Source organism: Gobio gobio (genome assembly GCF_949357685.1).
Source record: "Gobio gobio genome assembly, chromosome: 11".
Lineage (NCBI taxonomy): Eukaryota > Metazoa > Chordata > Actinopteri > Cypriniformes > Gobionidae > Gobio > Gobio gobio.
In genome coordinates this window covers 35,102,682-35,116,714 of record NC_137104.1, presented here as the reverse complement: position 1 = coordinate 35,116,714, position 14,033 = coordinate 35,102,682, and the positions used below count along the sequence as shown (strand labels likewise).

The 14,033-nt window shown below is 37.5% G+C and overlaps 1 protein-coding gene across 2 annotated transcripts; it reads right to left on the bottom strand.

Moving 5' to 3' along the window:
• Positions 1–806: 806 nt before the first annotated feature.
• On the bottom strand, positions 807–13,756 carry mrpl3 (mitochondrial ribosomal protein L3). Of its 2 annotated transcripts, none has more exons than XM_079828980.1 (10): positions 12,361–12,591; positions 11,902–12,083; positions 11,641–11,732; positions 10,108–10,206; positions 9,292–9,391; positions 9,076–9,136; positions 6,140–6,251; positions 2,101–2,178; positions 1,668–1,745; positions 807–1,206 (listed from the first exon to the last, which is right to left on the bottom strand). In XM_079828980.1, exons 1-10 carry the CDS (start codon positions 12,453–12,455, stop codon positions 1,063–1,065), a joined length of 1,041 nt encoding a protein of 346 aa, XP_079685106.1. In that variant the 5' UTR covers positions 12,456–12,591; the 3' UTR covers positions 807–1,062. The 2 variants fall into 2 exon arrangements, with proteins under 2 accessions (XP_079685106.1, XP_079685107.1); XM_079828981.1 differs by having other exon boundaries at positions 808–1,206; positions 11,902–12,080; positions 12,361–13,756.
• Positions 13,757–14,033: the final 277 nt, after the last annotated feature.

The following is a 14,033-nucleotide window of genomic DNA, read 5'->3' as shown; positions in this document are numbered from 1 at the left end:
TATTGATATGATTATATACCAAAACAATTATCTGTAAATAGTGTAAACACGAGGAACAAAAACAAACATCAAGGTATCAAAATAAGAAGCAAAACTTACAAAGTTTCTTTGAATTTATTTAAAATGTATTGTCAGTATTGCGCTTGCAGATCACGTGGGTAGGGTACTTTTTTACTGTGCATGTGTGTGTATGGATGACCATGTCTGTCAGCCTCCACCGAAGACCATTTTTGACCCAGGAAAAACCCTGGGTTGAGCTTTTGGTTCCAATGAAAGGAACTCTTAAGGCTTTAGCATACCAAAGACATTTTGGACAATTTCATGCTGGCAACTTTGTGGGAACAGTTTGGGGATGGGCCCTTCATGTTCCAACATGACTGCGCACCAGTGCACAAAGCACGGTCCATAAAGACATGGATGAGCGAGTTTGGTCCGGAGCAACTTGACTGGCCTGCACAAAGTTCTGACCTCAACCCAACAGAACACCTTTGGGATGAATTCGAGCAGAGACTGCGAGCCAGGCCTTCACGTCCAACATCAGTGCCTGACCTCACAAATGCGCTTCTAGAAGCATGGTCAAAAATTCCCATAAACACACTCCTAAACCTTGTGGAAAGCCTTCCCAGAAGAGTTGAAGCTGTTATAGCTGAAAAGGGTGGGCCGACGCCATATTCAACCCTACAGTACTAAGAATGGGATGTCATTAAAGTTTATGTGCATGTTAAGGCAGGCGTCCCAAAACTTTTGGCAATATAGTATATGTGTTTGTATTTTTTTGCTATAAAATATGAAAATACAAGAAATGCATAGATTATATCAAACAAGTTTTATTGTTTAAATACCCAACTGTGCTTGACAGTTTAACATGATCCAGTTTTAATACAGAAGCATGAGTTACCTCTGTACCAGAATATTTTGTGTTTACTTGACAAAAATCACTTCTTTAAAAGTCTTTCAGCTCAGCAAGGCTGAATCCACTAGATGAAAGACCCTGATCAAGGGTCACGTCATGCCCGTGTCCTTTAAACCAGCGTAAGCAAGAAGACTTGTGGGATCACAACCTCATTCAGGCATGGGCTCCCCAAACTGGAACATGTCGTCATCGTAGAGGTCCTCAGGGAGCTCTTCGTCTCCATCAGCAAAAAACGTGGGGAACGGCGGACTCTTGTTCTTCTCCAACCGAGTGGGTAGAGCTGTGTCCCTGACCTGATCGAGCAAACGCAAGCACAAAGTTTAGACAACTGGAGAAGCTTCTTTATCAAGATTACAATGCTGTTTTTACAACACTCGTCTAAATACTATGATGTCATCATTTGCTTAATGAGTCGAACTTTGAGATACTTCAACTTTCAGTTGAGTGTGTATGTAAGCAAACTCTACGAGACAAAAACGCTGACCACATATGATCGATTCACCAATGCACTTTGTACACACAAACGCCTCTGTGCATTGATATAGATAAATCACTCAGCTCGAGGGCGCGCTAGCGTGCCAAGGTCATTGCTAGTGTTGGCATTGACAGTACAGCACGCAACAATTTTTTGGAGCTAAATGCTGCTGAAAGTGAAGACAGAAGCAGAGAAGATAAAAGCATAAATATGACCTTCAAAAATATGTGCTTAACAATTGGCATACTTGGGAGTTTGAATAGGTGTGAGGCGTTTTACCTTAACAAGACAGTTGCGGTGACCCGGTACTGAACCGTTGACGTAGAGGACGTTATACTTGGTGTTCACCCTCCATATCTGCCAGAGAAAGGATTTTCACACACAATTTTTCAAATTGTGACACCGGGTGAATTTACAGTAGGTGCCTCCTAAGCACAAGATATGATACAGCTATGTATATTTTGAAATTGTGCTTACTGTGCATCTTGATGTGTAATAAATTAATTCAATTTGTCAGAGTACACAAAATATAAAAGAAAATGTGTTTATGCCACCCTAAATCTAGCAAACTGCACAGTGCAATGCAGAGAAGACGTATCAGCAGTATAAGCATTTGGATTTTGGACAAATGATCACACTGAGCAACATATTTGGATACAAACAGTCTCTCAAAGATATAAAAATGGCATTTTGTCCATTCTCATCAATGTACCTTCAATCCATGAACAGTGTCATATATGTTTCCCATCCTTCCTGGCATCTTCTTTCCTTTGAAAACTTTTGCTGGATCCTGATGGCGAGGAGACAAGTTACTTAACTCATCCATTAACCATTCAAAGAGCACGTTGAGGTCACGCTAAACTCTCGAGAGACCATACGGGACAGTTGCGGCTATCTGAAATGACTGATGTGAAACCTCTCAGAGAAAGTGCTTCAATATCTAAACATTTACAGTGAGAGGGATATACTGTGTTTCTGAGAGGAAATTCAATCAGTTCCTATCATCTCTGTGACATAATGTTCAATCAGGATTGAATGGCAGCCTCCATTTTTACAGATCCACCCTAGATATTAACATGCAAGATCAACAGGAAAAAAAAAAATAGTTCAGTGATAAAAGCATTTATCAGTTACTGGTTATACATAATTACAGTATATTAAAAGTAATATATAGGCCAATATTGGACATCAATCTACATTATTACAAAAAAAAAAAGTTTGTGTCATCTTTATGTGCTTTAACTGATACCAAAGATCATATACACCGGAAAACTATGGAATTGGGACTGTGGATAGATTTTTAAAAATGAATTGTGATTAATCTCACACTTGAAAGTCATGAAATTAAGCATACATCACTATATATCCAGCAAAGTAAACTATCAGATTGAAGGGTGATTCTCACAAAACTGTATATTCAGTAGGGCTGGGCGGTATATCGAATTTGTAAAATATATATAGATATATTTTTTCAAAACGATACGGAATGAGGCAATACCGTTTATATCGATAAACAGTAGATTAATACGAACGCATCAGAAAAATAGCGGAGTACGCAGAATGAGCTTATGCAGGGAAAGTGCATGATACAATTTGTCCTAAACATGACATGCTTTATATTAAGGGCTTTAAAATAACTGGTAAGATAAAGTTAACACAGCAGCTTGCCCTGTCAGATGCTCTGAGAGATACTTGTGCTGACAAACAGATAAATACTGTTATAAAGTAAATATGTCAATTTTGCTGTCAGGAGAGGAAGAGCCTTCTGCAATTGGGCGCCGCTGCGTGCACGTACGCAAAAAAGATGGAATGCGTTAGAATAGGAACGCAATAATTCTGACTAAAGTATGCATATTTCTAAAATAGCTTTCCTATAGCTCAAACAGTAGAGCATGGCGCTAGCAACGCCAAGGTCATGGGTTCGATTCCCAGGGAAAGCAAGAATTGACAAAAATGTTAAATGTGTACCTTGAATGCAATGTAAGTCGCTTTGGATAAAAGCGTCTGCCAAATGCATAAATGTAAATGTAAAATATTTGTTGTTGGACAATAAATGTGCCATATGTGGAATTTTAAACTTACAAGTAAGTATATTTTTAGGAAAGTGACCATTATAATTGGGCAGTGGTGTAAAGTAACGAATTACAAATACTCTCATATTCTCAGGAATTGTCCTTATTAAGTAGTTTAAAAAAAGTGTACTTTTACTTTAGTCAATTTTAAGTGCTGTATCGGTACTTTTACTGCGCTATTTTCCCTAAACCTGCCGTCGCTACATTATGTTTATTTTTTTCCTGTCAACGTGATTGGCTAAGACGGATAATCAGTCCTGTGTCTCCATGTGTCACGCGTGTGACTCTCGTCAAATGTGTGACACCCTCGCGCTAATGCAGACGCGCAGAGTATAAACAAGGCTTTAGACCAGCCTTGAGTGAGAGGCGCGCGCACTTTATGAAAGGTTGTTGTTGCTACTGTATGATGACTGAAATCGTGAAATTGCCTTAAACAATTACTAAAAATTGACTGCAGAATATTACATTTTCTAATATACGCACAAATGGTCCGTATTCTGTTAGCGCCGCACGAGCTTGCGGTGCCATTTGCTGGAAACACTTCATTTAGCTTGATTGTTTGCCAGGCTTAAAAGTGCATTAGGCGTTAACCAATACTATCAATCACTGCTAGATTTGTGTCCCTTACAGTTCGGCTTGTCAATAGAGGACGCTGTAGCGCCCCTATCAAAATTCCAGAAATATACAGGTACACAAAAATGATATAAAAATAAAATAGTTTACTCATACGACGTGCCGGCTGTTAGTAAGAGAGTCAGCATTTAATAAAAACTGGCTTTGATCGGTTAACTATTTTATATTTTCTTCAATATGTTTCATGCAATTTCATGGGTGACGGACGCCGGACAAATGAATGTCTATCTGAGTCAAAAAATCTACGGGCAGCATGTGACCTGAAGCTGGTCTCTAATTGGTTTCTTAAAGATCCTCCTCCAGACGCAGGTCGCTGCGTCCCTGGTGAATCAGAATTGGATGCGTGTTATTTTATCCAATCTGATTGGTTCTCGTCACCTGTCATTCAACTTTACGCTCTTGGCCACTAAAGCGAAAGTTGCTGTTTTCTTTTGTTTTTCCCTTTCCTCATTCAATTATATGTGGGAAATGAATGTGTAAAAAGATAAAAGTGAAGACACTGTTTTCTCTTTAATGCTTGAATTTAGTCAACTTGCATCTTGATACTGCTTTGTATTTATTTGACCCACCTATTGGTTGCTTTCTCAAATATTACATGGCTTTATTTTTAGTGCTAGCAGTCAAAAATAAAACTTGGAGAAATATTGAAATACTGTTGGTGATCTCATGTTTTTTTGTTCTTACTTAGAATCATCCATAAAAGAGTAAGCTACATTTTTAATTTGCAGAGTATAAGGTGGAATAACATTCATAGCATAATACTCGCTACTCGAGTACTTTTAAAAGGGCTACTTTTTACTCCTACTTTTAGTAGTATTTAGGACAGGTACTTTTACTCTACTTGCACTACATTTTTTGACAAGTAACAGTACTTTTACTTGAGTATGCTTTTTCAGTACTCTTTCCACCACTGTAATTGGGTAATCAAATATAGGCTAATATGCTTTTGTTTTTGTTTTTATTTTCATTTTTAGTTTAGTGAATTTAAGAAAAAAATTATTAATTTAGATTTTAGATTGTAAACCCTCTTTTTGTACATAATATATTGCATAGCCTACATTATGTTCACTGTGTTTGTTTATAGCCTTTAAATATCAACATTGTTTTTAGGACATAATTAGGGAGGATGTGAAATAATTATTATTAAAATAAATTCAGATTTTTTTTTTATCCAAATAGAAAAAACATGGATACATACCATGTTTCGCCATTCAACCAAAAAATTGCGAGATATGATTTTTTTGGCCATATCGCCCAGCCCTAATATTCGGCAAGCTTTTTTAAAGGTAAATTTAGGTGTCTTTCTAAAAAAGGACACCAAGTAAAAATAAAAAAATATTTATATTTTATATTATTTATATTATTTATTTATTTATTTATTTATTTATTTATTTATTTATTATATATATATATATATATATATAAATAAGGAGTCCATACAATTCTTACAAAGCATCCATGGAAAAAAGCATTAAACGATTAAAGAACAAAACTTTTCAGAATTCAGTGTAGAGAATATGTACAGTGCAACAGCAAGCTTTTTAGAGCTTCTTTACATTTTAGACACGTCAAGTTGCAATACTGAACTAAACCACAAGGAGATGCCAAAAAAAACCCCTAAACCAACCACCTTGAACTGTCTGCATATACCTACAGTACACGGATCCATTCAAAATGTTTAAACAAAGCACCATAAACATGAAAGATAAAAACATTATGGAAATACATGTTGTGATATTTCCGTCAAGAGGTGCATACATTTTTGGTCAAGATCTTTTATTACTGCAAGAGTCAAGCACTCTGTAAAGTCTACTCTAGTACATCCCAAAGACTTTCAATGGATTTAAGGTTTGGACTCAGGAGGTACCAATTTGTGTGTGAAAATGATTCTTCATGCTCCCTCACAACCATTCTGTCACAATTTGAGCCTGATGAATCTTGACACTGTCATCCTGTAATTTCCTAAAAAAAATGTCTTTGTGACCCCAAACTTTTGAATGATAGTTATTAGCATGAAGTGACAAGTACAGAAATAAAAACACTCACCCCTCCTGGCCCCAGAGAGCCTGGCCTCCTGTGCGTTTTAGTTTGTCCATGGGAAGCTGGCTGACCTTTGAACCCCCAACGCTTCATTACTCCTTGAAAACCCTTGCCAATTCTACAATTAAAAAGAAGATCAATAGCGTAATTCATTAAAGTAAAGTAACATTCAGTTATTATATGCTGTGTGACAACATAAAGAGATATGAGGATGGAGCTGCAGATAGGCAGGATCTCAGGCGTGAAATAGGGCTGACACGACTCAGATGCTATGATTAATCAAGAGCTCTTTGAAGCAAGACTCTCTTCAATAAAGGTGATGGGCGTAATTTTTTTCAATGTTCATCATTATTTTTGCAATTCCATTTGGTGAAACTAGTGGCACTTTTATTTAAAGTTATGCAAAATTCCCTTTTACATTGTTTTTGAACATAATTATGTGTCTGCAGTGTGTACACACCACCCTATTCATAGTTTTCAGTCACGTGATTGTCGCGGAGCCCTGGAGGGCAAAACCGCCATAGAACTCCATTGAACTACAGCACAAGCCTGTCAAATTTCCATCTTTAAACAAAAAAGTGTGAAAATGATGCATGTTTTGGGCCCTTATGATCCACATACAGCACCTGCTGCAGTATTTCAATCACTAAAAACAGCGGGAGGTTTTTAAAATGTTTAACGTGAAAAACACTATAGGGTGAGTTGCACCAATAAGGATTAAATTAAGCAAAGTTTAACGCTAATTTTTTGATATGGGTTTTTATTTTAAATCGAATTGTTGCACCACTTAATTTAAAGTGCCGTACCCACCAATAAAATGCCGTAATGTACTCAAACAGTGATATTAAAAAAATAAACTCAGTTTACACCTTTTTTTATGAAGCATACCATATACAGGTGAGCAGATGATCCCAGAATATGAACACAACGCATTTTCTTTATAATGGTTTTCGATAGAAAAAAAAAAGTTTAATGAGAATCTTTGTGTTGCACTAATATTCTGCGTTCATCTGCTTTCCTGTACAAAACTACAAAGCCACGTAAGAGTAACGGCAATACAGGTGATCAAAAACAAACATGTTTTGTTTTTTGATGCCCTTTATGATCTGTAAAGGCTCCGCCCTCTTCTGGAAAGCAGGGTAGGGTGCAGCAGCTCATTTGCATTTAAAAGATACACACACGAAGACAGCATGTTTTTGCTTCCACCCAAAAGGGGCCATTACAGCATGGTAGATTAAATGATCTGTAGGATAATTTGAGCTGAAACTTCACAGGCACATTCAGGGGACACCTGAGACTTATTTCACATCTTGAAAAAAGTACCCTTTACAATGCACGATTGCACATATTGTAAAGTATTTTAGGAGTATGGTTCCTTTTCTATTATTCAAATAGAAAAATGACAAGGAATTACAGTGAATTCCCAAGGACAGTTACTGCCGTTTTATCAATGACCTAGAGGCTGGAGAAAGTGGTTCTGTGGTTTCTCAAAGGCCTTTCTCTCAGATGTAATCAAGTGTAAATCTGTGTACGAAGGAAATCTCAGGCTGATCTACTGCAGAAAGAGCTGAAGTGACTCTCAGCCGGCTCTGGCACTCGTACCCTGAGATTCACACACTCATTATTTGATGAAGCTCTTCAAATTAAATGGATGGAGGAAGGGATGGGGGGTAAAAGGGAGAGGGAGAGAGAGAACGAGAAAAAGAGAGAAAGAAAGAAAGTGAGAGAGAGAGCATGCGAGAGCGAGAACGAGCGAGAGAGAGAGAAGGCACTTCCATTTGGGACAGTAGGATGCACGCTTCTGCTGACCAAAATATCAGTAAATCAAGCTTTGTGACAGCATTTGAAAAAAGCATCTGCATTTCATGCCATTTAAGTTAGCGTGTAAAACAGTTCTGCAGCAAAACGTTATTTAAAAACGTATCTAAGAATGAGGAAAACGAACAATATCTAGTGTTGGTTTAAAGGGTTACTTCAGCAATTTAGCATTAAGCTTTGTATCAGTAGAAACTAGGGATGTTAATGATTAATCGATGATCAATTAATTGTCGATAATACATTTAATTGATAAAAACTATCAATCATCGATTAATCAGGGTCATGCGTGTGCGTGCTGCTCAACCGCGAAACATGTACTGTAAATCAGACACGAGGAATAAAGCCGCACCATAGACTGTAAAAAGGGTCTGCGCAGTGCGCGAGGGTGATGCCTGTTAGTATCACTAAATGGAAATAAAAAAAATGATGGATATAATCTAGTCAAACAGACAGAGTGTCCCATCCCAAACTCCTTCCAATGGTTGAGCCAATATTAAAAAATAAAAGCTGCCTCCTTGTCATTTCTGACTTATAACAAAAAACCGAACAATGCCTAAAAGCTGCTATGTGACAGGGCGTACAGCAAACAAGGTAAAAAACTCTGAACTAAGTTTTTATAAGCTGTCGACCTAAAAAAAAAATTAGGACAGTGGGAAGACATTTTTTGCTGTGGCCCCTAGGGAGCGATTGGGTGCCTTGCTCAAGGGCACCTCAGTCATTTTCAGCCAGTATTGAGAATCTAACCCACCACCGGTTACCAGTCTGACTCTAACCATTAGGCCATGACTGCCCCCATGTTTGACCATCCTGGCATAGAGACAGAGCACATTTAGGCCACGCCCACACCGGGGGAGGGGGAGGGGTGACCAATCCAACCCTCTCCATTGACTTTGTAGAGCATGAAGGTAGTGTTTGTGTGTGTTCACTATTCACTATTCTTAATGTGTGTGCACTAACTTGGATGGGTTAAATGCAGAGGACAAATTCCAAGTATGGGTACCATACTTGACCTTGATGTCACTTTCACTTAGTCTCTGCATATTAAGATGGGATGTATAAGAAAATTACAGAATTTGTTTAATCTAAAAATGTGTATTAGGTGTGTGCGTTTATATTTGACTCACGTTTTCGCTGTGACGTCCACATATTGTCCTGGACGGAAGTGAGCTGCATAGAGAGGAGTGCCTAGATAAAACAAAACAAAATACATTACAGAAAAAAATAACAACAAAACAAAAACCAAGAACACAATGTCATATGGTTTATTTACTCAAACGTGTAATTAAAATTATACAGCTGAAACAACTTTATTCTTTATCAGGCAATAAGTAAAGAGCTACCTGGTTTGACAATGGCGTTGTCTGTCACACAAAATGTGACGAGTTTCTGTTTGGGAGGAACTCCTGCATTCCGGAAAATCTCTAAATATCCCTCCGGCCTCTGAGAGAAAGACAGATTGACTTTCAGTTGCTTCAAGTGATATACTAACTTTTATAATCCTTAAAAAAGGAGAAAGGGAGAAAAAAAGAGAATACATTAAACCCAAACTGCTCTGCAGCGTTTTGGGAGTTGATTGACTGCAGAGAGACTGAAGGCTCAGACTGAAGGTCAGGACAATTGACAATTACACTTCAAGCAGCACTTTGTGGCAGCTGTCAAATATAGACAGACGACACGCAGACACACAGTAGCTTACTGCCAAAAAAAATAAAAATAAAAAAAGGGACATCGACCAAAGGTTTTTTTTTCATTACAAACTCCATAGAACATTATATTTGAGAAGTTTTACAAAATCCTCCCCTCCAGCAGCTCGTGTTTTTTTTTTCTAGCACCAAAAGTTCAACTAATAGAGAAAGACAAGAGAGAGAGGGGCGAGAAGACGAGAATCCTTGGTTTCCCATTTTAATTTTCCCTAACATGTGCACATACACACACACACATATATAAAGGTGACCTCTATATCTACTTCTCATTCATTTCTCTCCAGGAGCGCTTCAGGTCTTATTATACTCCCTCTCCACAGAAACAGAACAGCTCTAGTCTATTATCCTGTTCCACCTCAGAGAGGTCAAGGATCGCCAGAAAGGTGAAGAGAAGGGGGAGAGAGTGTGCAGATAAGAGCAGTCTTATTGAAAAACATTAAAGGCATTTCTCACATGAAACGGAGAGACGTTTTTTCCACCCACGACCAGAGCTGCTGTCCGCCCATTATACTCTTCTTTGGATAGATGTTTCACCACATGACAGTCCTGCACCTGAGAGAGAGATTTGAGTGTGATGAAATTATAATCAAAGATTAAAATTTGTTAGTTAATCTCATAAGAGCAATCAACGAACTTTCAGATTAATTTTAAGTGAACATAGACCATTGGATCCATTTAACATTCAGCAGGCCAACATAAATACAACAGAACAAAAATACATATGAAATAAACAGTGCTTTTTAGGTGGGTTTAACAGTTTCCAGGTACAGAAAAAAAGTAAACAAATGTTAAATAACGCTGCATATTCTTCACTGTATAAATTAAATACATATATTATTAAATTGAGATGTGGCTAAATTCTACTGTACAACATTCATATATTTCTGTCACAATTATTTTGTTAAACTGAACTTTTATTTTGATGGGTTGCAGTGAAGTTTCTGTACGTGTGCTTATGATATGACAGATATATTTTGTTGAATGAAACAGTAAAATGCTCATGAAGTGACTGGACATGAGGACAATATTCACAGACACAAGTATATATCGCGATTTGATATAAGTGTACTGACCTACGTTTTATTTATTCATCAAAACTTTGACAAATTCAGTGATATTCAGTAAATTCTGTTTTTATGACTGGATTCAGACTGCGTTTTCCACATCACGGAAATGTGCGATTTTTTGTTGTTGGTCTTTTGTTGTTTGATTAACATTAAAACGCAGACAGCAGCGCAGCAGGAATATTACATTATAATCTTGGATTATGCAACAGACATTATACAGCTCAGTGCCTTCACGCAATTAATGAATAAATCATTGGTTTGTTATATCTGCCTTTCATGCTATAGCTGATATGCCGATGGTTGTAAATTGATCAAAAATCGGCCGATAAATTGGTGCATCTCTACAAATAATTATTTTTTAAAGGTGTACTGTGTACATTTTAGCTGCATCTAGTGGTGAGGTTGCCAATTGCAGCCGCCCACTGTTCACCTATCCCTTTCTAAACACATAGAAGCTAGAGTGGCCGACACAGGACAAAGATGTCGTCGTCTGAGACAGCAAAGAGTAGATATCGCTCTGTAGAGAAGTTTGTCCGTTTAGGGCAACTGTAGAAACATGGCGGCGCAAAATGGTGACTTCACTGTAAGGGGACCTCTGGTGTATGTAGATAGAAATGGCTCATTCTAAGGTAATAAAAACATTATGTATATTATATTGCATTACTTTCAATAGATCCTCATAACTATTACACACTCCACCTTTAAAAGAGGCAAAATATAAATGTATTAATTTTACAATAATACAATGTAATTTCTTCACTTTCACTTGGCAATAAAATGGCTTTTACACTTGAAAAGGAACAGACTGATCTTTTTATTTTTATAATTCCTATATTAACTTTCTTATACATACAAGATCTCTATAGAAGTGATGTCATCTCATCTGCATTTAATTGACCTTAAACTTGATCCTCTTTACCTGTAGCATGGTCACCACGTGTCTTTCTCCAGATTTGGTCCACACAGGCATCATTCCGAGTTTAATGGCCACAAGACCGACTCTCCGACTCCCTAAGGAGACGCAGATTACAAATCAATTCAATCATAAAAACTAAAGTAGCTGTAGCTATCAAGCATCCGCGTTATCAACTCAATTGAGCACAAACAAGCTGCCTGCCTCCTCTAGGACCGGAGAGGAACTGACACCCACACACTCCAGACTTCTGGCATTGTGACCCACCTTCTTCCCACTCATGTCTGGGCCAGGGCTCATCCTTGAGGGGGTTGAGTTTGTCTGTTGTCAGTTGTTGGTATTCATCTGTAACAATCTTCTTCAGAAAGGAAGCATTATCTTCTGTAAGGTGTTCATCCCACCATGTGTTCGTCCGATGCGTCCTTACACACTGAATGACAGGAATTCTGCTGAGACACAAAAAACAGAGGCATGACGGTGACTGTCACGCTTATTACGTAAAATCACGTTAAAAAGAGATACCACTGACAGTGAGATTACATAAAGTTGTTAATATTATTAATATTTGCACACCATTTCAAACTAAAAAATAAAATAAAAAATACTGATATCAAATTTTTAAATGAGTATATATGGTATATGTGAGGTTTACATGGTCTTGAGTAAGGTACTGCATTCTTTTATTATAATATTCTGTTTTTAACGTGAATAACTGTTATCAAATACCTCTGCAGCGCTGCTCCAGTTCGGCAAACGATTACTGGCGCTCCTCTTAGCAAACCATCAGCAAGACTAATAAACCTGCACGTCAGCGCTGTCATTTTTATTATTTACAAAATTATCATGCAACACAAAACAGCTAAAAAATTCAGCCCGATCCCATCATTGTACTCAACATGACAGTCTCGTGTTTGTCCTGTAGTAGAATGTCATTCCTTCAACTTCCGGTGTTACACTGAAATACGGTCCCTGGTCTCTCCTCCTTCAAAATATTGTTCCTTTAAATTATTAGTTCCATAAGCACTCAGGAGTGTTATTTCATTATTAATATTTTGTTGTTGTTGTTGAAAACAAAATAATAAGATATTAATAACAAAACAATAATAATAAGAGTTTATCATTTACAGGCAATGTTGTAATTTCTGGGTAGTTACCAGCCTAAATGTGTTTGCTAGTCTCTCTCAGTCTGACTCTGTTGATTAATAATAAAATGGGGTTAATAATAGATTCTGAAACACCCCAAACTTCACAATATAGAAGTCAAATCATGTGATATTGTTAAATGATAATGGAATGTAGGCTACTATCAAATGAAAAAAAAAAAAATTATATAGGATATATTAAAAAAAAAAATTCTTACCACGAAAAATATAAATATGATCAATTTGATCAAGCAGTTGTTACATCCTAGCAATTGGAGGAGCTGTCTTTGTAGTTCCTTGAACAGTAATGCAAATCTTTCATTTTACACTCTATTGGAAATTCTTATTTCCATGCACTCTCAAAACTAATTATTATAATGTTATCCTGTGACATGCTAGAACATGTTCCTAACAAAACAATAAAATCAAAATATATTAAATTTCCACTATGTTTAATATGTGGAATGCATTTGGAGAATATCCTTGCTTGTCCTGCAAAAGCCTGATCAAAGGTGAACCAGGTCCAGGACTAAATACATCCTGTCCACTCGCAGTGGAGCAAACAGTTTTTCTGCCATTTATCCAACATTATTTGTTTAGTAATCCTTTTTAGGACAACTAGTCAGAATTTAAAACCTTGCTAACTGATATACTGAAATGCAGAAAATACAAACAAGCTGCTGGAGGATGTAGACGATTAGGAGGGTGAAGGATTTGAGGACCTCATGCTGTTGTCTACCGTGTTTTCCTTGAAACCTTAGCGCCGTTGCAGATTGAGCTCTAACCACAACTCAGCTGCTCCTCTGTCCCACCAGCTGCTACTTCCTTCATGCTGCCAGCCCAATCCTGCCAGCTGCTTCTTCCTCCAACCTGCCAGTTACATTTTCCTCCGACCTACCATGCAGTTTCCTTAACCACCCTACTACCTGCCTCATCCACTATGACAGCTGTGTCTCAGTACAGCCCGCTGCCCTACCACTGATGTTTACACTCAGGGCTCTGAGGAACATTAAGTATGTACATATTGCTGCAGCAGCAGGGGATTCTTTCCGGGCATCAGGATATACTGACCACACAAAGATTTTGGATGTCTATAAGGCTGTTTTCACTTCTAAAAATCTGAATCTGAATGTATGTTGAGGTGCACAGCCTCAGATGTCAAGTCAAGTGAGCTTTATTGTCATTCCATAGAGACATACAAATGAATGAAATATCATACCTCAACATGGCCACAGTGTTACATATAAACATACACAG